General features: G+C 38.5%; 1 protein-coding gene across 5 annotated transcripts in view; it reads left to right on the forward strand.

The window, feature by feature from the left end:
• The window catches only part of RFX3 (regulatory factor X3), a 287,619-nt gene that overhangs the window by 40,102 nt on the left and 221,370 nt on the right, over positions 1-26,147 (forward strand). For 2 of the 5 annotated variants that reach the window (XM_004766195.3, XM_045065030.1), the window contains exon 2: positions 9,157-9,230. The exons of the other annotated variants lie outside the window; for them this stretch is intronic. In XM_004766195.3, coding sequence (XP_004766252.1) covers positions 9,157-9,230 — 74 coding nt within the window. The remainder of the gene's footprint in view (positions 1-9,156; positions 9,231-26,147) is intronic. 5 annotated transcript variants of the gene reach the window in all.

Consider the following 26,147-nt stretch of genomic DNA (forward strand, 5'->3'; position numbering starts at 1 on the left):
ATGTAGTTGCAGGGCCTGAACCGGATGAGAGAAGGCTACTCCAGGGTCTTTATTTATTCCACAAATTGAACATTCATCTGTTTAGCTGCAGAAATGTCAGTGTGTATGATTGTATGATCAAGTGTTGCCACCCTTGATGGGGTGTTCCATATATACAGTATTACTTTCCAAAATTAAGAAAAAATTCTGAGACATGTGACATTTCTGGCTGCCGGCTTAGAATAGGAGGCTGTAAACCTGTTTGATTATGCCGTTTGGTAGAGGAGAATTCAGAAGATGTTGAGTAAATCGCCCAGGTTCGACGGTGTGTTACGATGTTAAGTCAGTTACTCAGGTAATGCATTGTAGAGCCAAATTTAAATGCAGCAGTCTTACTCTTAAACCACGTGCTGTTTTGCTACTCATTTGCCAAGGCAAGATTGAGCTTGGTTGGCACCTGTCTTGAGTTGACACGATCACTCATCTTTGCTAACAGAGGAAAATGTGTATCTGTATATCCATGATGGAAGATAATCCTCTTATAATTTGTGTTTGGGTGTGGACTATTATGGTTTTCTACATATTTGGGGTATAGATGTGTCTCATCATAGAATTTCCCTAAGTATAATGGAGCTCAGCCACAAAGGTCTGTCTCAGGTCAAGATAGAAAACTCTCTGGTTCCTCCTTGTCACTTCTTATTATTTTATTTTATTTGTACCTCACTTAGTGTTGGAAATTGCTTGTTTTGACTGTACTCAAACACGTAACTATTTAATGCCTGTTGTGTATTAGGCTAGAAGTATAACACTGAACAAGAAAATCATGGTCCCTCACCAGGGACACTGTTGCCCATGTAGATGGGGTAGTTCTTGTGGGGTGCCCTATGTTACAGCACACTTAGCATCTGTGGACCCAAATGACATTAAAACCTCGCCTCCTCCCCAATCACTGTGATGACCAAAATGGCTCCAAAGGTTTCCAAAGTTCACAGGTGGAGGACAGGGTAATGGTGGGTGATATTCAGACTCTCAGCCCTGAGAATAACAGCTGCCCACTTACCCATCTACTATCCAAGTTGAATAATTGATTTTAAGCATTTGTATTTTGTAGACTCCTAGCTTCATGCAAAGTAAACAGAATTGAGAGAGCTACAAAGCAAATCACTAAACTGCTTACACTTCACAGAGGCCAAACTGAAAAGCAAGATTAGTTGTGGATAATCTTACCCATGGCTAATTGAGAATTCTCATTATACTGTGTAAATAATGAGGTTAAGTTAATAAGCAACCAAGTTAAAATACCACATGATGCTGGATTTCTTTGTCGAATCAAATCAATCCAGGTCTTTACATCTGCAAGTTATTGCTCAGACGTATAATATAGGACACTGACGTTCGGCATATTTTACGGTACTTCAACATTCCTGCCTCACTGTCTTTTTTCAGTGACCCCTTTTAAAAAAATTTTTTTTTAATTAACATATAATGTATTATTTGCCCCAGGGGTACAGGTCTGTGAATCATCGGGTTTACACATTTCACAGCACTCACCATAGCACATGCCCTCCCCAGTGTCCATCATCCAGCCACCCTCTTCCTTCACCCCGCACCCCCCAGCAATCCCACAAAACCTTTGTTTTGTGAGATTAAGAGTCTCTTATGGTTTGTCTCCTGTGACCTTTTAAAAGAAATTTCAGTAATGATTTGTGAGTGAAGACAATCCTATGGAGGGCTTCTGATTTTTTAATTTGTCATTTGAAAGAGGAATAAATGTAAATTTTCATTCAGTATCCCTATCAGTATCCCTGCTTTTTAATCAGTATTTTATAGTAAAAGTAATAATGTTTGAAAGCCAACAGAACCTCACGGTTACGATAGTTGAGATTATTTTAAATGGAAATTATTGTGTTATGAATTCAAAATTTATGCATGCTTAATGTCAAACATTCAGAAATCACAGAAAGGTACAGAGAGGAAAGTAAAAAAAAAAAAAAAATCAGCATTCTGTTCAACGATGACATCACATTGCTCTTAAGATCACTGGCCTATCTTAGGATTGATTCATCTCCCAGTGCCTTGTTCCTCTCTCTGAACTTCTGCTCACACGTGTGCACATCCTCTCCCTTCAACTACAAAAATATGTGCACTTCCTCTTAGAAACTGGATCATAATATTTGTGTTTTTGTTTTTGTTTTTTAACTTAGACACTCATTGACAATTTTTTCATGGTATATGAAAAGATGGTTTTAGTGCCATTGTATGAATGTGTTTAAACAATAATCTAGCTAGCGTTTAGATGGTATCCTAGAGTTCGGTGTTACAATTAATTATTGTGTATACTTCTTTGTTCAACATTCAGTTTCCTTTTATATATGAGTTGTTAGGAGTAGAATTACTGGGTAGAAGGCTGGGTATATCTTGCATGTTTTTTTGAACTACCAGATTGCTGTCTAGAAAGCTCATGCCATTTTATACTGTCAAGAATAGTGATTTTTGTTTTTAAGAATAGGGATTTATTTATTTACTTATTTGAGAGAGAGAGAGAGTGTGCATGTGTGTTGAGTGTGAGGGTGTGCACAGGGAAGGGGAGGGGCAGAGGGAGAGAGAGGAAGAGAATTCTAAGCAGACTCCATGCTGAGCATGGAGCCTGACCCCCCACCCTGAGGGGGTTGGGGGCTTGATCTTACGACTCTGTGATAATGACCAGAGCCAAAATCAAGAGTGAGATGCTTAACGGTCTGAGCCACCCAGGTCCCCCAAGAATAGTGTTTTAATGTCTTTGTTTCTTTGCATGCTTTCTTACACTGGGTATGATTAATCTTTGTAATTTTTTTTTGTGTGTGTGTTTTTGCCAATCCTATAGTTTTAAAAAAAAGTCTCTCTTGGATTTGTGTTCCTTTGATTATTAATGACAAAACTTTTGAAAAGTGTATTTACTAGTCACTTGCATTTTTTCTGTTCATTTCCATTTGTGTTGTTAACCCATTTTCCTGTTGGTTATTGTCTTTTCTTTCCTTAAATTTCAAGATCTCTTCATAGTATAAGGAGATGGGTTTTTATTTGTTATTCATACTGTCCGTATTTTGCCATTTAAAAACATTTGCTATTTTGAGGGGTTTGTTTTAGGGATATTTTAGCTTGTATATGTATCACTTTTTTTTTTTTCATTTGGTACTCCCACATTATAACCCATAACATCTCAGTATGGAAGATTAAAGATTAGATGTTTAAAAAAAAGGAAGGTGCTTTTCAGATGGGAAACCATTGTGCAGATGAGGAAGGTGATGAATTGCTCGTGTTAATTAGATAAGTTTGCTGTGATTACAGTTTCAGTAGCCATATATAAAAATAGAGATTGTGAGAGGGAGATACTTTGATATAGTTGAAAGACTCACTTTAAAGTCAGATAGCCTGACTTTGTTTTTAATTTGACAAGTATCTGTTATGAGCTTATCATACCTTAAATGTTCATAATGGATTTCCTGCATACTGGTTGCATGACCCTGAGTAAGTCACTCAAAGTATTGAACTTCTGGACTCATTTTATTTATTTGTGAAAAGAGGGATGATACCTACTTTGTTGAATTATTGTAAGGGTTAGTTATGGTTTACCTAGCAACACCTGACATATAATTAGGCAATACTAAACCATAGTCAGTATTAATGTCATTATTTTTCATAGTAAGACAATACAGTGTAATAGCAGCCCACTATGATGTATACTATCATTGCTGTGGTAGTAATTTAGCATATGGGATAATTAACTATGATTAATATGATTTTACTAATAGGACGGAGCCTAGCTAGGTTGACTATACTTAGGATCCTATGAGATAAATAATATACTTACTTCATTTCTTGTCTTACTTGTCCTGTATGGTTTTACTATAGGGTAGGCAGGGCTCATAAAATTTTTCATTTTATAATTGAGGAGCTGAGGCTTTGAGAGAGTGATTGAGTTGTCCCAGGTCATGTGGCTTGTAAGTGATTAATTAGGTTTATATTTTCCTTCTACCCATAATTAAAATTCTTAGTGAACCCAGACTGACCCTCGGTGTGGGAAGGAACAGAAAATGGACTCTGCCTGTAAGTGCCCTGTTTACCTTCAGCTTAGCCATTGTGTGGTTTCTTGTGGTTGCTCCTCTTGCCCTTATCTGGACGTTGGCCTTAATGTGTTAGGTGTCAAGTAGCAGTTAGCAGTGAACCACGCCTCTGGGCATTCACGAGCTTGCAAAGTCCCTCTCTTTTCAGTCTGCACTGAACCTGTAGCTTACTTTAACCAGCAGAATATGACAGAATTAAAGCTTTTCCAGGTCTGGATGCAAGCCTTAAGAAGGACATGGAGCTTTTGCGTTAGGGTTTTTGGGATACCTGACCCATCATGTGAGATACCTTGTTACCGTCTTAGACAGACTATGTGGAAAAGAGGCTATGTGAAGAGAGAGAGGCCCAGAGATGACACGGAGAGAAGAGAGAAGCCCAGTCCTGCCAGTCTTCTAGCTGAGCCCAGTTCCTACCTGCTGGCTGGAAGCGTTCCTGTGACTATCCACCAGCAGGATGAGCAGAAGAACTGCCTCGCTGAGCCCAGCCCTAATTGCAGAATTATGAGCAGATAAAGTGGCTGTTTTTTTGAGCAGTAGGTTTTGGGATGGTTTCAGCAATAAGGAAAACAAAAGAAGGGGTGCCTTGCTGGCTCTGTCAGTAGGGCGGTGACTCTTTGACCTTGGGGTTGCAAGTTTGAGCCCCACGTCGGGTGTAGAGATTACTTAAACATAAAATCTTAAAGAAAAGCAAAAGAATTACAAGAATGTTCTGAAAATAACAATTATGATGGTTTTAGACTTCCCTTGGCTTGCCAATAGCAGACAGTGTTAGAGATAATAGTGATAAATAACTTCCTTTCCAGAAGCTCCTCTTACTCTGTCTTAATCATGTGGGTCTGGCTGATAGTGGGTGATTCTCAGGTGAACCTGATTTCTGTGTGCTGAGTTCCTCCAGAGAAATCTCAGGAGATAAGGGTGCTTCCTGTGTTCAGGTATCTGAGACCTCTTCGCTATTACCTATCCTACTCCCACTGTCCGTGGTGCTCTTGATCCTTGTCGGAACTGAATTGGGATTGGCCTAGGTCAGCCAAGCAAGACAAGATGGAATAGCCTTTCTTCCTCACTTGAACTTGTTCCTGTTCTCCAGAAAAGACTCAGGAGGCATTTTGGGGCCGGAAGGGGCTAAGGCCAGTAGCCACCTTAATTTTGATCCTGAACACACTACTTAACTGGAGAGACGTCCTACAGGGAGGTGCCGCAACTGCGTGTATGGTTTCTTCTCGCACATCGGTCTGAGTGACTGCAGACTATCATTTTTTTAAACATTTTTTTTGGGGGGGGGGGCGGTTAAAATGCTTTTTCATCTTACATGAAAATAGATTTAAAATAATGCAGAGCCTGATAGGCTTCCGGATTGGTGGAGGAAGGGCCTCCAAGCCCTTGCTGTCCCCCAACAACAGCAAAAATATGGGCACAACCCCTAAAATGAACTATCTCAAAATTCTGCCAGTTAACTAAAGCCAGCGAATGAACTGAAAATCATCTGCCCGAGAGAAAAAAGCACGGCAACCTGGAAGACAGTGAGTGGGACCCGTGATGTTCTCGCTCGTGTTTGCTTCCGCCCTCCTCCTCGCCCATCGTGGCGGCGGGGCCCACCGCGGACAGAGATCCGGCCACTTCCGGAGACCCCTTGGAAGGGCCATCTCCGGAGCACAGTTACTATTTTGTCCAAACTTGAGACTCCCTGAGAAAACTGTATTCTCAGAGAGTGGTTGGCTATTTGATTTGACTCAGAGCTCTGCCGAGTTGGGGGAAGGAAAAGCCCCCAGGGCTTTGCTGAAACCACAGCAAGTGTTGGCAGCCTCTCTACCGCTTGAGGCTTTTATTCAGTTGAGGCAAAGCAGCCTGGCTGGGAATTCAAAAGGAAATCCTGGAGGATTAGCCAACCGTACAGAACTCTGAAAAAACGCCACCGCGTTCCTGGATCTCTGAAAGGCTGCGCTGTGTGCAAGGCTATGCACGTTTCTAGGAAAGACCTGGGACAGTGGAGGGTCCTCTCTGATCTTGAGGCTCTGGGGAAGCAGCAAGTGGAAGCTAGGACTGTCTTATCTGCTGCCCGTAGTCAGAAGGTGTGACTTCTCCCAAGGATGCCTTTAGCAAAGGGCGGAAGACATTCAGGCAAGGCATTTAAGGCAGTCTTCTGACTAACCAGTGGCTGACCATTAAATTATAATACAGATATAGGTGTGACTCCTAGGAAGATAGGATTAAAAAAAAAAAAGAAGAAGAACTTAAAACTCTAGCCAAAAACTCCTGGCCACACACCTTAGGGGGTATAGAATCTGCAGAATTAGTCATTAAAGAGCTAAAACTAGCAGCTCTGTAAAGAATAAGAACAACAAAACCAGTGATTAAAAAAAAATATCTGGGCAGGGAACATGTAGGTGGCTCAGTTGGTTAAGCATCTGCCTTTGGCTCAGGTCACGATCCTGAGGTCCTGGGATCGAGCTCCACATGGAGCTCCTTGCTCAGCAGGATCCTGCTTCTCCCTCTGCCCCTTCTCCATGCTTGTGTTCTCTTTTCTTTCTGTCAAGTAAATAAAATCTTTAAAAAAAAAAATCTTGGCAGAGCAGTGTGGAGGATTCTGGTACCAGAGTTGTTAAAATATCTGAAATGTCCAGTTTTTCATAAAAAATTATGAGACATTTAAGAAATGGGAAAGTGTTCCATATACACAAGAAGAAGAAGAAAAAAAAACAGCCATTAGAAAAAAGTCCCTTTGGAGCCCAAATATAGACTTCAGAGACATATACTTTCAGCTATTATAAATATGTTAAAAGAACTAAATGAAACCATGTCTGAAGAATTAGAGGAATGTATGAGAATGGTATCTTGCCAAAAAGACTATCAGTAAACCTAGAAATTACTTAAACAGAACCATATAGAAATTCTGGAGTTTAAAAGTATGATAACGGAAATCAAAAATTCCCTAGGGAAGTTCAAGAGCAGATAAGAGTTGGCAGAAGACTTAGTCACCTTAAAGGTAACTCAATAAAGATTATCTAGTGTGGGGAGTAGAATGAGAATAAAAATAAACAGAGCTCCAGGAGACCTGTGGGTGCCAGCGCATGCATAATGGGAGGCCCAGAAGGAGGAGAACAAAAGAAAGAGGCAGGAAGAATATATAAAGAAATAATGGCAGAAAACTTTCCAAACTTGCTGAAAAATACTAATCTGCACATTAAAGAAATTCCATAGACTCCAAACCCAAAGTGATCAATACTTAGATGCATCATAGTCCCATTTACAAAAGTGGAGGATAGAGAAATCTTGAAAGCACCAAGAGAAAAGTAAGTTGTCATAAAGGGGGATCCTCAGTAAGATGAGTAGCTGACATTTTATCAGAAACCATGGAGGCTAGAGGACATTTTCAAAGTGCTGAGAGGAAAAAGACTTTCCATTAGGAATTCTGTATCCAGTTAAATTCTCTTTGAAAGATGGCGGGAGAAAAATGAAGACATTAAACCAAACCAACCACCACCAACAACTAAAACAACAAACCGGGGGCGCCTGGGTGGCTCAGTGGGTTAAGCCACTGCCTTCAGTTCGGGTCATGATCTCAGGGTCCTGGGATCAAGCCCCGCATCAGGCTCTCTGCTCAGCGAGGAGCCTGCTTCCTACTCTCTCTCTGCCTCTCTGCCTACTTGTGATCTCTGTGTGTCAAATAAAATCTTAAAAAAAAAAAAAAAAAACAACAAACCAAATCAAACAAAATAACAACCTGGAGAATTTCTAGTGTTGGCAGACCTGCTTTACAAGAAATATTAAAGGAAGTTCCGCTTGAGGTTGAGATGAAAGAACAGACAGTAAACTAGAAAGGACTGGACCGTAAACTGTAATCCACGTGAAGAAGTGAGGAGCACAGATGAAGGTAACTACATAGTTATTATGAAAGACATACATAGGAAAGTACACAAATGCGTTTGTCTTTATAGTTTTTTTCTCCTGTTTTAAAAGACAACTGCATATGGCAATAATAGTAAAACTATACTGATGGGCTTATAATGTATAAAGAGGTAGTTTGCTTGGCAATAATAATAAAAAGGAAGGGAAAAAATGGATGTCAGAGGAAAGTTTTTAATTATTACTGAAATGAAGTTAGTGTTAATCCAGATTAGAATGTTTTAAGTTAAAAATGATCCTTGTAAAAAAAAAAAAAGAAAAAGAAAAGATCCTTGTATTTTCCAGGGCCACCACCAAGAAAATAACTCAAAAAGGGTAGTGAAAGAAAGGACAAGGGAATCCAACAGGTACCCCAGAAAATATTTAACACCAAAGTAGGCAGGAATTGAGGGAGCAATTTCCTGAGCTTCAATATACTCTTGTAGAAGTTGTGAAGTAACTTCCATGTTAAATAATGTATTCGTGTAATTTTTAAGGAAATGTTACCAATGGAGTGTTTCCGTTCGTGGATCCTTTCATGGGGCTTGAGTTTGTGATACCACCAGACCCTTACCAATAGATTTTTTAAATATGGTATAAGGAAAATGCACCAGAGTGAAGTCAGTGTGATTCTATTAATCCTTGGTTCTGAAGTTGAAACTGGAGATGAAACAGTAGCCTATGGAAATGAGAGATACCCTTTATTTTGTTACTGAACGCTTGGGTATGGAAAATTGAGTCCTTTTCCTTCCTCTAAATGCAGAAAAGAAAAGATGAGCAAAGCGCTCTGGAGAGCAGAATAGATGCTGGGAAAAATGCATCTGGAGATAAATGCACATAGGAAAGTGCTGTTGAATGGAGAAATGTTCTGGGCAGTATATTTCAGAAGCCTTGAGAGGTATTTCTATCTGCATTTTCTGCGTGTTTGTTGATGCTGTTCTCCATGGGTGCTCAGTTCCGTGGAGATCCAATGTCATTGCAAGAATTGTTCATTGCAGTGTAGAGCTGCCACAATTATATTACATATGCTTCAGAAAATAAAACCGATACTTAGCTTTATGTTATGAAGACCGTTTAATTATATCAAACAATACTTGTTAATTTCCTTATTATAAGAGAAGTGATGAAATAGCATTTTCTTACTGCTCATTTAAGCAATCATTTAAAAATGAAATTCTCAATCTGTTTTCAGTCCCAGCACAGTTGAAGAATATAGCACAGTTGCATCTGTAATGATGGCTCACTCAACTGGGAACATCTCTCTGGGTGAGAATAAGTAATATTTTTAAAGGCCTCCAAGTAATTCTGATGTGGCATACCTCCTTTCCATTACAAATAACACATTTAAGTCATAGAACCCTTGAATCTTATAGAAATTAGTGTTTTTAAGAGATTACAGTGATTAAAATGAAATCTGCTCTTATGAGACTCTCTTGTTCTCTTAAGCAAGTTATAGTGAATATTTCAAATACTTTTTTTCTTAGTACCTTTTTGGAGACATTTTTATTCCTAGTTTTTAAAAATCATAGTAACTTTTTAAGTGTGCAGTTCATTAGTGTTAACTATATGCCCATTGTTGTACAATGGACCGTGAGAGTTTTTCATCTTATAAAACTGAAACTCTATGCCCACTGGAGAGGACCTCCCCTCCTTGTGAGTACCTTCTCCTCACTTCTGATACCACCATTCTACTTTGTTTCTTTGAGTCTGACAACTTTAGATATCTCATTTAAGTGGAATCATACAGTGTGGTTGTTTGTTTTTGTTTTTTTGGTGATTGTCTTGTTTCACTTAGCATAATGTCCTCAGGGTTTATCCATGTTGTAGCATTTGATAGGATTTTTTTTTTCTTTTTTAAGAGTGTATAGTGTTTCATTGTATGTGTATCCCTCATTTTCTTTATCCATTCTTCCACTGGTGGGCATTTAGGTTGCCTGACCTTTTGGCTGTCATGAATAATGCTGCAGTTACACAGGGTCGCAAGGATCTCTTTGAGATCCTGTTTCCAACTTTCTTGGATCTATATCCAGAAGTGGGATTGCTTGATCGTATATATGCTAAGTCTGTTTTTAATTTTTTGAGGAACCTCCCTTTTGTTTTTTACAGTGGCTACACTAGTTTACATTCCTACAGTGTACGAGCATTTCGGTTTCTCCATATCCTAGCTAACACTTGTTATTTTCTGTTTTTGTATTTTCTCTTTTCTCTCTTCCCTCCCTCCTTCCTTCCTTCCTCTTTTAGAGCGGCTGTTCTGGTCATTCCTAGGTCCTTACTGCTGGTCCTCTTTACTTCTGGAATTCATATGACGCCACATGAACATTTTACTACCTTATAAGACAAACTTAAGCTGCTGTTTTTTTTTTTTTTTGTTTTGTTTTTTCCCTAATTTCTAAGAAGATAGATTTGCTTTAAAAGGCAAGTTTAGGGATTACTGTCACTGGACCGGCTTTGCTCTGGTTTCCGAGAAGTCCGTAAGTGTTCCATGTGTAGATGCATGACCTTGATGTGTAAATAATGTGCCTCTTCAACTCTGTCTGAACATTGGTTGTCTCCATTTCACTTGCCCTGCTGCATCTGCTTGTGAATCTTTCTGTCATCCATTCTCCACAGATTTCTTGCCCAAGTGGAGTTGTACTGCCAAAAGCTTTGCTTCAGAGCTGGTAGACCAGCTACCTTCCAGGGCCCTATATTTGATGATCCTGTCTAGACCATTATACAGGTTATAGATGATGTCTGTGATAATGTTCAAGGTAACAGTTACTAATGCTTGTAGTCCGTCTAGTGTTCACAACTGCGTAAGTGTGAGCATTTTATGTTTCACAGATATTTTAGATTGATTGGGTCTCCAGTGTTGGTTCTAACCTGCCTTTGATTCTTTCAAAGATTATACTGTGTTGTTGTAAGACTAGGGGAAAACACACTGAATTTGGGGGCAGATCTGTATTCAAGTCTTGACATAGCCACTTGACAGAATTATACCTTTGGATAGGTTAATTTTCTTCTCTGAGTCGGAAGTCCTATCTGGAAATTGGATTGTTTTACTTAACCTTTTATTTTAAAGGTGTTAACATTAAAAATAAAACCACCAGTTATTTTACTAGCAAAAATGGGTTTATTCAGGAATAGCAGAGACTTGCAATCTAGGAGGTACAAGATATGGTAAAACCATTGGCAAGTCTGGGGAACAAAGGGGAGCTATGTTCTTTTGTGGAGGAAAGGGTCAATTTGGAGGGCTCTTATCAACTAAAAGCCCTTTGCAGTAAACCAGAAGTTGGAGGTATGGTGGCTTCTCATTGGCTGGGTTGTGAATGTCTCTCATTGGCTCCACTGTTGCCAGGGAAGGAAGAAGCCTTCCTCCTTCTGGAATAGGAAAGTAGTGTGCCTGCAAGGTTATGGTCTCTTCCTACTGAATTTGCAACTGAAGAGGAGGGGTAGGGCCCAAGAGCTGCCCTTGCTGACTCCCAACTCCATTCTAAATGAGATATCCTTTTATTAATGTTCACAAAGGATTCATTGATATTTTGAGCTTGTGATTTTAGGAAGTCTTCACCAAGGAGGCTATCCTGTTAGAATTTCCCCTCTGACAGTGAAGGTGAAAGCATTTTCATACTCCTGTGGTACTTAAATGACCCATAGCTGACAGATGTCTTCTCAGTTTGATTTTCAGTTTGCCCATTAATTGAAAATGTCATTTAAAACAGTAGGTTCTGAAAAAAAAAAAAAAAAAAGAGAGAGATGCGTACATCTCATTAACATTTCTGTTTTAACTTAAAACTTATAAACTGTCCTTTGATTAAGACTGAGCCTTTCTCTGTAGCATAGGTTTGCTGATTGGAACAAGTCTTTCATTAATCAGCATTCATAACAAATCCTTTCAGTTTACATGTTGCTACTTTAATGCTTTAAATTTCAGAGAACTGAAAAGTGGTGGTTCTCAGTGTGATTCCCAGACCAGCAGCATCACATGGGAATTTCGTAGCCTGCAGATTCTTTGCTTTCACTCTATACCTACGGAAAAAGAAACTAAGGGAGTGGTGCTCAGTCATCTGCTTTCACAAGGCCTCCACACTCAAGTTTGAGAACCACCATTCTATATTTCAGATTTCCCCCATTTTTCTGTTTCTTTTACCAATTTTAACAGCAGTGTTTGTAGCGACTTGCATTTAAGTTTTTCCTAAGCTTCTGATTTCGTTTTTGAAGATAGAATCCTGTTCATTTTTACTCTCATAGCTGATCTAATATTTATTAGATTAGCTAATTACACTAACAATAAAACTTCCCTAATGAGGTTTTGGAACAAATATGACTGGTGTTAGGAGTGCACACAGCTCAACTCTCGGGAGCAGAACTGTGGGGGCGCTCCGGAGAGCCGCGGGTAGGCTGTGAGTTTTCAGCATGTCCTGGGTATCTCCACTGTCGCTGGAGAGGAGGTGGTTTCATTCAGCAAGTTGGGTAAATGAAGATCGGTCAAGAGAGCTTCTCGCATATATTTTCCATACAGGCTTACAGTTTTCTCTGTTCTCTCTATCTTTATCGCCGTTAACGCAGTGTGCATGTTTTAGGCTTGTTGGTTTGTAAGTAGACCGTGGAGCTTGAAATTTGTTTTTGAAAACTCCATGTTTTAGGTCAATATTATGGGAAAGAAAGAGATCCGCTCAGCGGTTCGTAGGGAAGATGTCTGCCTGTTACTGCTGACACCAGATAGGAAACTGCACGGCAGCTAGTACATGAGTTGAAAACAGGCGGGTATGTTCTTTGCTAGCCTGACACATACACCTTTTGGTCCAGCTTAGGGTGCCTACTTTGATTATGGGGAAACCAGCCATATGTGGGATTAAGTCAGTTCAACACGTCATGATGGCCATTTGTACCAAAGCGCAAGGAAAGCATTTGCCCACATGGAGAGACGTTAACGGGTTGCATGATTTCATCTGGAATCCGACCTGCTGAAATGAAAACATCGGTCTTTGGAAGTGTTCTGGATGGAGCTTTGATTGAGCTGCTTTTTTAAATCTATGTGTAAATTATTGGCTCTTCTCAGAAAGGGGCAGGGCCCAAATAGCCTGTCTACGCAGACTCTGGGTCATCTTGTGCTGCAGTGGTGGGTCATGGTGTGGCGATGAGACATCAATAGAAGACTGCCCGATGCAAAGAAAATAATTTATGTAACAACATCCGGTGTCCTGTCCCACCGAAGGGGTTAGGATACGGAATTGTTGTTGGTTGGTGTTCCTTGTTCACTGACACAGCAGTCTAGTTGTTCCACCGAGAAAGTAGTTGTTGCTATAAACTCGATTTTTAAAAAGTAATGAATGTTGCTTAAATGCTTAAGGTAGGGTGAAGTCTTTGCTAGCATTAGGCTCTCAATCCACATATTTGATATGCAGAGCATAAATTACGGGTCTGCATTTAAATTCCACTTTGCTGTCCAGAGAAGCGTTTATAAAAGTAATGAAAATTGTGGTTTCATGCAAAACTGAAGAAAAATGAGAAGACACAATTACACAGAAAATAGTTATTGAATAATTTTTGAATGGTAACTGTAAGCTAATAATATATATGTTAAATTATGTTACCATTATATAACATTCCTTGATGGTGTTGTTATCTAGATTTTATGGATGGGAAAAATGGATTAAGAAACCTGATGATTTGCCCAAGGTTATTTGACTGGTGGTTGGTGGAGCTGGGATTTGAACTGTGGTCTGTCTAAGGCTAAGGCCCAGGCTTTTAAATACTACTTTACATCTTAATATCTGGTAACTTTAATATTCCTGGCCTGTTTTTAAAAACTTCTCTCTTCCTGTCAATTCCAGAGATAACATTCAATAACTTGACAACGGTGACCTTTCTAAACAAATAAAGAGTGTTACAGAACCAGATGGCCCAAGATTATATTTTATTTTTCTGGCTCAAAATAAATTGCTTGCTCTAAGACTGATAAAATCCAAAAAAGACCCTCTGTGTCCTAGGACTTCATCAGGCCACATGGCCAGCCAGTGCCCTTTATCCTGAGCCAGTCACAAGTACAGAGCCTTATGTCTTTATACTCTAATTTAGATTAGGGCCTAATGAAAGGGCAAGAAGCAGCTTTGTTAAATGAGATCATTCTGGCCTTCAGTAATGGCGGTGCGTTAGGGTAGAGAGATTCTGAGGATTTAAAGGCAGGCATACCACACTCTGTCTTATTAAGTGGATGTCCACCAAAAGAAAGCTGATTTCTAATTGAACAAGCTCCCAAATTAGGCTTTCTTTAAGTAGGATTTTTCTAGTAATTAGAAGTCTTAATCTTAATCATTCAAAATGTGGGTGGGGATCTTTTTGAAAACGTAAGACAAATATGTTAGAAAAAGAAAATTCTGTACTGGACACGTAAGTTACTGTATCACACATAAACAGTGCCTTCACGAGCTCAGTTACACGCCATGAAGTTCAGGTTTAGACAGACCAGGTCACACAGAGTGGGCATGGAAAGGTTTCGGGATACATTTCAAAGCGCCAACAGTAATAAGAAACTGTGGACTTAAGAGTCAGGAGGCCTGTGTTTTAGTCTTGGCTTCGCCATGCTCCGTAAGGATCATTGACCAAGTGATTTAAGTTCTCTGGGTCTGTTTTTCTCCCTTGTAGAATGAGGCCAGAATTGTATCACCTGCCTTATTTCATTACAGGTTTGTTCTGAGAACCAGATGAGGGAGCACATCACAAAGTCACGGTGACGTTCAAGTAAATGCCATGGTTGTCGTGGCATCTAGTACATGAAGGCAGCCGTCCTGACCTGTGAGCAGGACAGATCTGCATTTGGCACTGTTCTGTGATTGACCAGTTTGTTGATTTCGGGAACTATAATTTGAACAGATTTCAGAAAATTAGAAAAGATACAGCCAGAGGCTTCGTATCTGTTCCCAACTATCTTAGCAAGATAAATAACCCAAAGAATATTAGAATGTTAGTGCTAGAAGGACCCCTGAAGGTCGTCTATCTTACCCTCCTTATTTTAAGACAGAGGGCACCCTCCTAATCATATTTTTGTCATTTCTGCCATGTTTATGAGCGTACAGAGTAACACTGTCACCAGCATTGTTAATTGTGAAGGGTGTCAACCGTGTCTCAATCTTGATAGATATAAATTTCTGATAATGTAAAGCCAGAGGAAAAAGTTAATGCTTGGAGGCAGGATCATGTTGTGAAAAGAGCCTGGGCTTTGGTGTCTAAAGCTGGGATGGAATCTTGATTCTGTCACTTACGAGTTTTGGGACAGTGGGAAATGTACTTACTATTGGGTACAGTGCACCTACTTCACTCTGCCTTTTCCCCTGCCACGCAGGCTACATCTGTACCGTAACCATTTTCACAGGTGATTTCTTGGGGTCTGAGATGAGTTGCCTTTTTATATTATTTATACTAACGGTTCCTGACCTTTTCTCCCCATCTCCAGCAGTGATTCCTTAAGATTGCAGGGAGAGGTTGTGGCAAACCAGAATCTTGGAGTTGTGAGTCAGGTGTAGTTAGAAAAGGCTTCCCTTTGATGCTGGTTTAGGGAGTTACATATGGAGCTTTTATTTTTAAAACTATAATTGTGTTGGGCCATTTGTCAAATTTTTGTTTTACATGATTGAGTTTCAATTTGTCTGTGTTGCTTTTGCTTATATTAGGGGTTACATGTGTTTAGAATGCATTAGAAAGCTAAATGGGCAGTTTTTTAACTGTGAGATCATAAAATACTATTAAGTATACTCTCCTGAGAAAGTCTCTTCTAAAAAAAAAAAAAACAGAAAATAATATTTTATCACTGAAAACTCATTAAGAGCAAACACGATGGGTATTTACAATTCCTAGTCAAGAGTAATGACCTTTATGTACTTCTAAGAGCACAATGTTAAGAGATTATTCCATAGTTTATCTACTGATGATAATAGGTTTGCTTTTCTTGGACTTATTAAGAATATTCTTTGAATTCTTCTTTGATATCCTGGAAATATACAAGTTGATCCTTAAATCTGAAAAGTGAAAATTCAAAACCAACTTCTTATTACTTCTAGATTCTTATGGGACTGGACCAGAGAAAGAAAGCTTGGTAAATAAAGAAAATAATATACAAACCAGAAGCCCATGATTCAGTGTGAATTTTCTGTGACTTATCAGCATAGCTGTGGATGTGTTTCTCTTTCTCTCTCTTGTTAATTAAATAAATGGACAGAATTTCTTCCTTGATCATCTGTGACATAATTTCATTGTAACCAGTAGTCAGTGGCTTTCATGAAGTTGAATTTTCTTAATATGAATTTGTACAGAGAGGCTTTATATTTGTCTAAATTTGGGCTATACTGTTTAGAGAATGGGTATTGCAGTTTTTTGAGATAGTAAATTGGTTGTGAAAAGGGATACTAAAGTGTAGCTTTACATTTTTTCCACTCGTTTTTACATTGTCCCTCAGAATGTTTAGTGTTTTGTCATGAAATTATGTTTTTGTGCAAAAAAGAAAACAATCGGACGAAAATAACGAGAAATGTTTTCAGTTGTCCAAGGCTAATGTTGATTTAAATAGGTCTGGGTCTTCATGGTTGACAGCTACAGATAATTAGCTTTTTCTTCCTTAACAAAGAAAGCAAATGGAGCTGCAAGACATTCATTGCCTTTTCTGTCATCGTAATAATAATGTATGTATTTAACTTCTGCAGTTCCTTAAATTGATTTAGTGCTAAGCTGCCTACATTACGTGTAACAGGAGTGACAGGTGAAAGCTGCGGCACACATTTGCGGGGCTGACTCGAGCCTTGATTGACAGCAGAGTTCCTCTCTACAAGAACTAGCAGTGTTTGGAGCTCACAAAGGGCCAGATACATAATTCTTCAACTTGTAGAGCAGATTCACCAAATGAATTTTAAAAAGTGATTGCCGCTCAGTGTATTTGAGCGTTTACGTTCTCAGCTTTGGGTCGGGGCACCAGCAGACAGAATTTCTCCTGACTGCTGGAGAGGAGGGAATTCCGTTTAAGCATGTTAATATTTGTAATTTAAGATCGATACTTCCAAACTGGAGATCAGGTTCCAACTTTGTACCCAGTAGCTGAAAATTTTGAGCTGTGACTGATTGACCTTACTTGAAGAAGCCAAGTGTTACATCTATTTGAAGGAGGCTTTAAAGACTGTAAATCGAGGTATCCTTAAGTGAAAATATCCATTTTCACATCTCCGGAGTTTCATCTCTGGAAAGGTTTACCTACAGGGCTTGATGGTTTCCTTTGGTCAGAGTGGCTGAGTGTGATCATCTTTCACGAGTGCTCCAACTACTCTGCATTTCCTTCATTCCTGTGACCCATGCCCAGAAGCTAGGATTGAAAAGAGTCTTGGTGACTGCTGTTGAAAAATGCTCTATGATGAGCTCCGAATGCTTTTTTGTTTTGGTGACACCTCCTTTTGTGTCTGTGGGACACAGGGGAGCCCTCCGTGTCCGTGTACATTGGCAGCCTCTACTGGCCATTGCACAGAGCAGCACTGACCTCTGTGTTTTTTGCTCGAGCCTGGATATGATTTTATTTGGGTTCACCTCTCCCTTCCTTGGTCCTAATCCTCTTTGTTACCCCCTTTTAAGGACTACTTTATCTTTTGAATATTGATTTATAGCTATTAAAGAGCTACTAGCCCAGTGTTCTTGTCAATTAACTAATACCTTAGATGAATTTGTTAGAATCTTGGGAGAAGTTGAAAATGTAACCTTGCCCTGAGAAATAATTTCCATGTAAGAGGTAAGCTAGATTTCTTCTTTTAATAGATTTTAAAATACTTTCTTAGTTGCATACCTTTGGGCATTCACTTGTGATTGCCACATGACCTCGATCCCCTAAAAGAAAGCCTTGACTCAATGATAGATTTAATTAAAGAGATACTTATTAATTCTCTAGATTTAGCTGTACCAACTCTCTTAGAGGTTTCTAGAAAATAGGAATAAACTCTAATTGGTTTTATGAATATAGGTACCTTTGAGGGTTGGTGGAAGGTCTAGATTTTTTAAGTATACACAGTTTAAAATATCTGTAAATAAAATACCCAGTGGCAGTAAGCCCTGGGTTATTTTGGTTTAAGGGTTTGAGACTCATAATATATTTGTTTGGGCACCATTTGACCACAGTAGCTAATTTCCACCACAAAACAGATGCATTTGTTGACATTTCAATTTTATCAGTGGCTCTACTGGTCTCTTAGTTATCTGTGAGTCTCTTGGCATTATCAAACAAGAAACATAGCTGAATCTTTTTGTGTAGTCCCATGAATGATGACTCTCATTCCTTTTGTTTTCACTGCTCCAGGATTAATATAGGACAGTACTGCTACTGCTCCTTGATTCCATGTTCGTTGCCTTCTAATTCAACCCATATAGCATGAGCATATGTATTTCACCAAAACATTGCTTTTATCAAATCGCATTTTTATTTATTTTATTTTATTAAGTGGGCTCTGTGCCCAATGTGGGGCTCAAACTCACAACCCTGAGATTAAGAGTCACACGCTCTACCGACTGAGCCAGCCAGGTACCCCCCAATCACACTTTAAAAAAAAAAAAGAGAGATTTATTTTTTTCTTGAGTGGAGGAGCTGAGTGGTATAGAGGATAGAAAAAGAAAAGAACAGTGGGCTATTTTTGCCCTAGTTCTGCCTGTATGACCTTAAGCACAAAAATATACCTCCCTGGACCTCTGTTTCTCCATTCTGTAAAATCATTTGTTGTGAAAATTGGTTGAGATAATGAATGTGAAATTGCCATTACTTGTACTACTACAGGGTAAAAAGATCAAATTCCTAAATCTAGAATTTCTTTCCTAACAGCTCCATTTCTATACTATGCCTGCCATATAATAGGTGTTCTCGGATAATTGAATCCTATCTTTTCCCAGCCTTATCTTGTACTTCTCTCTAATCTTCCAATTCAGGTAAGTAGTCTCTACTTTCTCCGCTGAAAATGTTGTTCACAGCCCAATATCTCTGTCTCAACCTCGTTTGTTTTTTCAAACTCTTTGTTCAGGAATGGTCAAGTCTCTCATATCTCATTCTGTCCCCTTTGCTTTCTTTTCAACGATGACAATCTTACTGTCTTTACCACTCACCATTCTACTTTGGTATGTATAATATCTTGATTATTAATAGAAGTGTCCTGTGTGTATGGCTTTTCTTCCTCAGTGTATTGTAGGCTCTTGGCATACAGGAATAATAGGTTTGATTTTGTAGTTACTGTTTAGGGATATTTTAAAAAAAAGATATTTATTTATTTATTTAAGAGCGAGGAAGCATGAGCAGGAGGGAGGAACAGAGAGAGAGAGGGAGAAGCAGACTCCCTGCTCAGCAGGGAGCCCTTCGCAACACAGGGGTTGATCCCAGGATCCTGGGATCATGACCGATGCTTAACCTGCTTGAGCTGCCCAGCAGCCCCTCTTTTTTTTTTTTTTTTTTAAGATTTTATTTATTTATTTGACAGAGAGAGATCACAAGTAGGCAGAAAGGCAGGCAGAGAGAGGAGGAAGTAGGCTCCCCGCTGAGCAGAGAGCCCGATGCAGGACTCGATCCCAGGACCCTGAGATCATGACCTGAGCTGAAGGCAGAGGCTTACTGAGCCACCCAGATGCCCCCAGGTGCGCCTCTTTAAGGACATTTTAATGTGACTTAAAATATATCCAAGATGACCTGTTGATAAGTAATGGTTTATATTGTATTTGCCAGGAGATAAAAGTTTAGAACAAGGATTGGCAGGTTGTTAGATATGACATGCTATGCTTCTAATAGACCACAAATACTCTGATTTGTGGGGTTAAGTCTCCAGACTGTCAGGGCTTTGGGGTAGGATCTCCCTCTGGAAAAACAACCTACAGGTTATTATCAGTTAAACAGTCTTTTCTTTTAATAAAGCATCTTTTAAAATATAGATACCTTCATTAGTAAGCAAGTCTTCATATTGTAATATAGTTTCCTTGTGAGTATAAAGGAAATTTAAAGAAAGGCATAGAAATTGTAGCATTGAGAAGAGACTGGTTTTTCCACTGAGATACCCTTTTGCGGTTTTGTTTGGGTTTTTGTTTGTTTTTTTAGCATTGGCATTTTTATATATTCAAATCAAACAATGTGGATAGGTAAGGTATTAGGAATTTCCACCAGTGTGTATCTTCAATATGTTTGATTGCTGTAGCAGTTTTTTATCTGGCCATATTGGTTAGCAGTTTGCATACATTCTAGTTCCCCAATATAAAGTGTACAGTTTGATAGTCAGGTTTAGTCCTACTCCACTGTCACAATCAAGGAACAGAACATTTTCATCATCCCCCCAAATTTGTTCCTCTCCTTTTTTTTTTTTTTTTAAAAGATTTTATTTATTTATTTGACAGGCTGAGATGACAAGTAGGCAGAGAGGCGGGCAGAGAGAGAGCCGGGGGGGGGGTGGTGGTGGTGGGAAGCAGGCTCCTTTCTGAGCAGAGAGCCCAATGCAGGGCTAGATCCCAGGACCCTGGGATCATGACCTAAGCCAAAGGCAGAGGCTTTAACCCACTGAGCCACCCGCACGCCCCATGTTTCTCTCCTTTTGTAGTTGATCTTCTTCTACTCCATCCCTGGGCCTCTGGTGACCGCAGATCTGCATTGTATCCATTATGGTCTTGTTTTTTCTAGATTTTGCTCTACGTGGAATCACACAATATATAGCCTGGCTTAGTTTAGGTCACACTTAAATTGAGATTGGACATGAATCATTTAGAGTGGAACCTTCTCGTTGCTGAGTGTTGTTCACTGCATGGCCCTCCACACTTTGTTGAGTCTCTTTGGATTGTTTCTAGATTTTGGCTCTGCTGGAGAAAGTAGTTAAGTGCATTTAGGGCAAGTGTTTGGGCATATGTTTTATTACACTCAGGTAGGCGAATAGGAGATTGTGGAATCCTATGATAAGGGCATGTATAATTTTATGAGTAGTTGCCAGTCTGTTTTCCAAAGCAGCTATGCCATTTTGCATCCCCGCTGGTAGGGTGGAAGGGTTCCAGCTGCTCCTTGTCCTTGCCAGTACCTGGGATTGACAGTGCTTTTAATTGTAGCTATCCTTCTGGTGACTATGTAGTGGTAACTCATTGTAGTCTTAATTTGTATGTCTCTAAAATGACTACTGATGGCGAGGTTCTTTTCATATGCTTATTGGCCATTTGCATATTGTTTTTGTTAATGTCCAACCATTTGCCTATTTTTAAAAATCATGTTGTTGTTGTTGTTTTTCTCCTCCTTATTTAGTTCCTTTTAGATATTTACATATTCTGGGCACAAATCTTATCAGAAATATGTTTTGTGAACTTTTTTCTCGTGTCCGTGGGCTTGCACTTTGATTTTCTTAAGTTTCTCCTTTCAAAGAACAAAAGTCTCATTAAGATGAAGTTCATTTATCAGGGTTTTTTTTTGCATTTTTTTTTATGGAAGATGAAAAATTTTTTCTAACATAATGTCACTTAAATTGTCTCATGTTATCTTCTAGGAGTTTGTAATCTTATTTTTAGGTCTATAATACATTTTGAGTTAATTTTTATAGATGGTGTAAGATACAGTTTTTCCAGCACCATTTGTTGATAAGACTAATTTCTCCATTGAGTTACCTTGACATCTTTATTGAAATGGCCATATATGTAGGGATGTATTTCTGTTCCATTTTTTAAGAACATTGATTTATGTATTAGAGAGAGCGTGTACATGAGCAAGTCGGGGGTGGGTATGGCAGAGAGAGTGAATTCCAAATAGAGCCCTACTTGGGGCTTGATCTCATGACGTAATCTGAAGTCAACGGTCAGACGCTTAACCTACTGTGCCTCCCTCCCTCCAGTTTTTTTTACTACTATCTTTATGTGTACCCTACTGTCTTGATTGCTGTGGATTTAGAGTCTTAAAATTAGGTGATATATAATTTCTAACATTTCGTCTTGTGTTTCAGATTTGTTGTGATTATTTTAGATCCTTTGCATTTGGATATAAACTTTAGAATTAGCTTGTCTAAATCCACAAAGCCCTTCCTGGAATTTTGATTGCAATTATGTTGACTCTATGGATCAATTTCACAGAAAATAGTATTTTCATTATATTGGGTATGATGATCCATAAACATGATATATCTCTTTTTTAGGTCTTTAATTTCTCTTCCTTATGATTTCTAATCTTTCAGTTTTCTTCATATAGTTTTTGTTAAGTTTATCACCAAGTAGATCATATATCTGATACTATTGTAAATAATATATGTTGTAAATTTCGGTAGTATTGAAATACAATATGGCTGGTATAGAAATATATTTGACTTTTTAGATATTGACCTTACAACCTCGTAATGTTACTAAATATACCTACTATTCCTAATAACTTAAAAAAAAAAAAAAACGCCTTGGGATTTTTTGCATAGATGATCATGTTGTCTGCAAACAAAGATGGTTTTACTTCTTTTCTGATTTGTCTGCTTTTTATTCATCTTTCTTGCCTTATTGCATTGATTATGACCTACAGTGTTGGATCAAAATGGTACGGGAGGCTATCCTTGTGCTCTTCCTGATCTTAGAAATACAACATTTCGTCTTTCACCATTAAGTTTACTATTGGCTCTAGGTTCTTTGTGGATACCCTTAATTAAATTGAGGATGTTCCTTTCTGTTGCCTGTTTGCTGGGAGTTTTTATTTATGAGTGAATGTTAAATCCAGATGATCCTACGCTTTTTCTCTTTAAGTCTGTTAACCTGGTAAATTACCACTATTGATATTCTAATGATAAAGCAACTTTGAATTCTGGAATAAGTCTAATTTTGTCATGATTCATGACATATATCTATATGTCACGAGGTTTGATTTGTCAGCATTTTTTAACAGATATTTTTGTGTCTTTTTTCCTGAGGAATATTGATAGTAGTTAAATTTCCTTGTTTTTGTCATTTAAAAAAAATCAGGATAATCTTAGCCTTGTAAAATGAGTTAGGGAACGTTTCCCTGTCTTTTATTTTTGGGAATAGTAAACACCAACTGCCTTATGATTTGGGAAATACTGAAATTCACTTTTGTAACTCTAACAACCTAATTCTTGTTACTGAAATAAGAAATGTTCAGTATAGGAAAAGGCCATGTTCTTCCTTTCAGATATTCTCCACATGGTTACTTGCCACTAAAACCAAAATAAAGCAAAAACCAAAATAGCAGGTATGCTAATATAGGTGTTTGTAAAACTTAATATGCAAATTAAAAATTTAATAACTTGGATGTGAGTTTAATATCAATAAACCATATATATGATATATGATATATCCATAGAGATGTTAATGCTTGTGTTAATTTTTGTTCATAAAACATTCTGTGATGTCCCTTGAACATTCTCTGTAGGTGGTGCTTTGTTTATACTTCTGCTTCTTACCAGACTTGTCTATGATAGTTGTTATGTTACCACGAATGTAAAAGAAACTTTGCTGTAGCAGAATATTATTCTGATTGTACTTCTTCCTAGCAAGAACCTGGTCCTCGAGAGTGTAGTAGTTCTTACGTCATGTGTTTTTAGATGAGAAGACTGGCAGATGCATTCCAGTTTCTTAGTCCTCACTAGTGTTGCTTTACTGAATGGCTCTTTACATGCTGGTGTTAAAACTATTCTGTCTTCACCCCAAGTGTGTCCTTCGAGTCCTTTGAACTTTAGGGTCATGATGACAGATGCTTTTCCTGACAAACACAGTATCTGTTAAAATGGTTTCGGAGGATTGGGATATTGGATCAAATGAATAAAAATGATGAACTGTAACATTTAATAAAGAAACACAAAACTCAATTTATGTTTTCATACCATGAAAATAGTTATTCTCTTACGTACTTTCAAGAACATCAAAGTATAAACTTTGCTGTAAGATTTTAAAAACATTTGCTGCATGTGTCTTGTGATCCGACTCAGACTGTAACTGCTCCCCAGCCTCCCAACTCAGGAGAAGCTCTTTGGCCTGTAAATCACCTAGTGTATTCTTGATTTTGTAAATATTTTACATTTCATGGAATAATGGGATTTCAAAACTACCAGGAAAGTTTAAATTACATGAAAGAGAATTTCATAAGGTGCTTAAATAGATCCTTTTTATTTTTCCTCTCATAGCAATCATGAACTTGAAATTTCTCTCCTGTGTAAATTTGCTAAATGCTTACCTTGCAGTAAATACCACCCACATAATGACATAAGATCTAAGAATCAGTAGCTATAAACTAAATCATTAAGCGTATTGTTGCTACTTGGCGTGATTATATTTTAGGCAGTATCTCGTCCCCATGAGTTGTATTTATATTTATTTACTGTGTGGAGTGACATAAAAAGCTGAGTTACAAATGACTCTTTTAAAGGCAGCAGTGGAGACTGTTACTGTGTAACACATATTTTAAATGAATTTTAGTGAAAGCAAGGAAATAAGAAAAAAATAGTCTCAGGGATGGGTGTCAGAACTCACTGGGAAATGCCGGATTTTGTCGATTGCAGCGACCTGTCATTGTACAAGAGCAATCATTCTGTGGGGACATTAACTACATCAGAATGAGAATGCAGTAGAAATAGTGGAAGGCATTTGTAGTTTAGCTCTCTGTTGCGCATATAGTAAAAATATGTTGCCCGTTAGGAAATGGGCTAGGTGATGCCCAAGTATCATCCTTTCTCACTATAGAAACAGAAGTTCGTGTATTTGGAAATGGCAACAAAATAGTGAGCAATGTCTCGGAGCTTTTTTGGATAGTGGGCTAGCTGCTATCATATTGTAATGTAATTAGTGGTATACTGTTTGAAGACTTTTTTTTTTTTTTAGCCCCCTAATAATCCTCTTAAACTTGGGAAGCTGAGAGGTTAGGCGCTAGCTCTGTGAAATCCTGCTTTAGTTAAGATGTACAGAGAATGAGATGAATAAGTAACAAGAATAAACAACAGCTTTGGTTTATTAGTTTCAAGCTTCATGCTAAGAAAAGTAAAATTGGAAGCTAAACATTGTAATGTTATGTTTTCAGAAGTTTTGCTTACCCTGCTTGGTGAGTGTGTAAGCTAGAGGAAGAATGGGTGGGTGACTGTAAGAGTGATAACTGTTTCATTGAACAAGGGCTTTTTTTCTAAGAGTATTAAATTTATGCTACGGCACTGTTAGATTCTTCTTTTTCATGGATGTGTCCACTGAGGTATAAGAATATTTGTGTTGATTTCAAACCCTTTAGTCTTTACTCTAAGTTGCTGAGATGCTGATCTCACGTGTCTCATTATGGGAAAATTTGGCATTTTAGTATAATACAATTTCATGTTAGTATCTGAGAGGTACCTTTGGGATTTGCTCAGCCCCTGCCTTCCATGGTCCAGTTTGTCAGAGATCCCATGACAAAGCTGGTTTGCGCATTCATATCTGAGACGGGCGTAAGCCAGAATCATGACAGAAGGCAAGAGGGATGCCCCAGACCAAGGTCCTCAGATATATAATCATCTTTTAAAAATGAGAACTTCTTGGGGTACCTGGGTGGCTCAGAGGATTAAGCTTCTGCCTTAGCTCAGGTCATGATCTCAAGGTCCTGGGATCGAGCCCCACATCGGGCTCTCTGCTCAGCAGGGAGCCTGCTTCCTCCTCTCTCTCTGCCTGCCTCTCTGCCTACTTGTGATCTCTATCTGTCAAATAAATAAATAAAATCTTAAAAAAAAAAAAAGCAACACGTGTTTTATAGAGAGGAAAGGAACTAATACCCATATCTCACCACCCGTGGAGAATATAGATTTTACCTTCTTTAGGTAATAATACTTAAAATATAAAATTGTTTTTGGGTCATTAGTGGAAGACCCTCTCTTTTACAGATGCTTTTCTATCAAAATGTCCCTAATCTGAGTAGAATAGGTCAGAAGGTAGAAGGATGAGATGGTGGATAATTAAATGGGGCTGAAATGACTCTTTAGGAGAAGATTCAGAGGGAAAAGAATCCCTGTCATGTTACTGAAGCGTCGACTGAGAAGGGAGACACAAATGCGCGACCCTCGTGAGCCCGTCTGTGGACCCGTAAAGTTCTATAAATCAAGAGTGTCTTTAACCACGTCACATATCGTTTGCACTTACCACTTATAATTTGAAAAATATATTTTGGTTCTGGTGGCCTTTTGGTTAGCTTTTTGCACCCAAATGAAAAACGGTGTCTTCAGAAGAGAGGATGGTCCA

This window comes from Mustela putorius, unplaced genomic scaffold (genome assembly GCF_011764305.1).
Source record: "Mustela putorius furo isolate JIRA1106 unplaced genomic scaffold, ASM1176430v1.1 tig00003854_pilon_pilon_pilon, whole genome shotgun sequence".
NCBI lineage: Eukaryota > Metazoa > Chordata > Mammalia > Carnivora > Mustelidae > Mustela > Mustela putorius.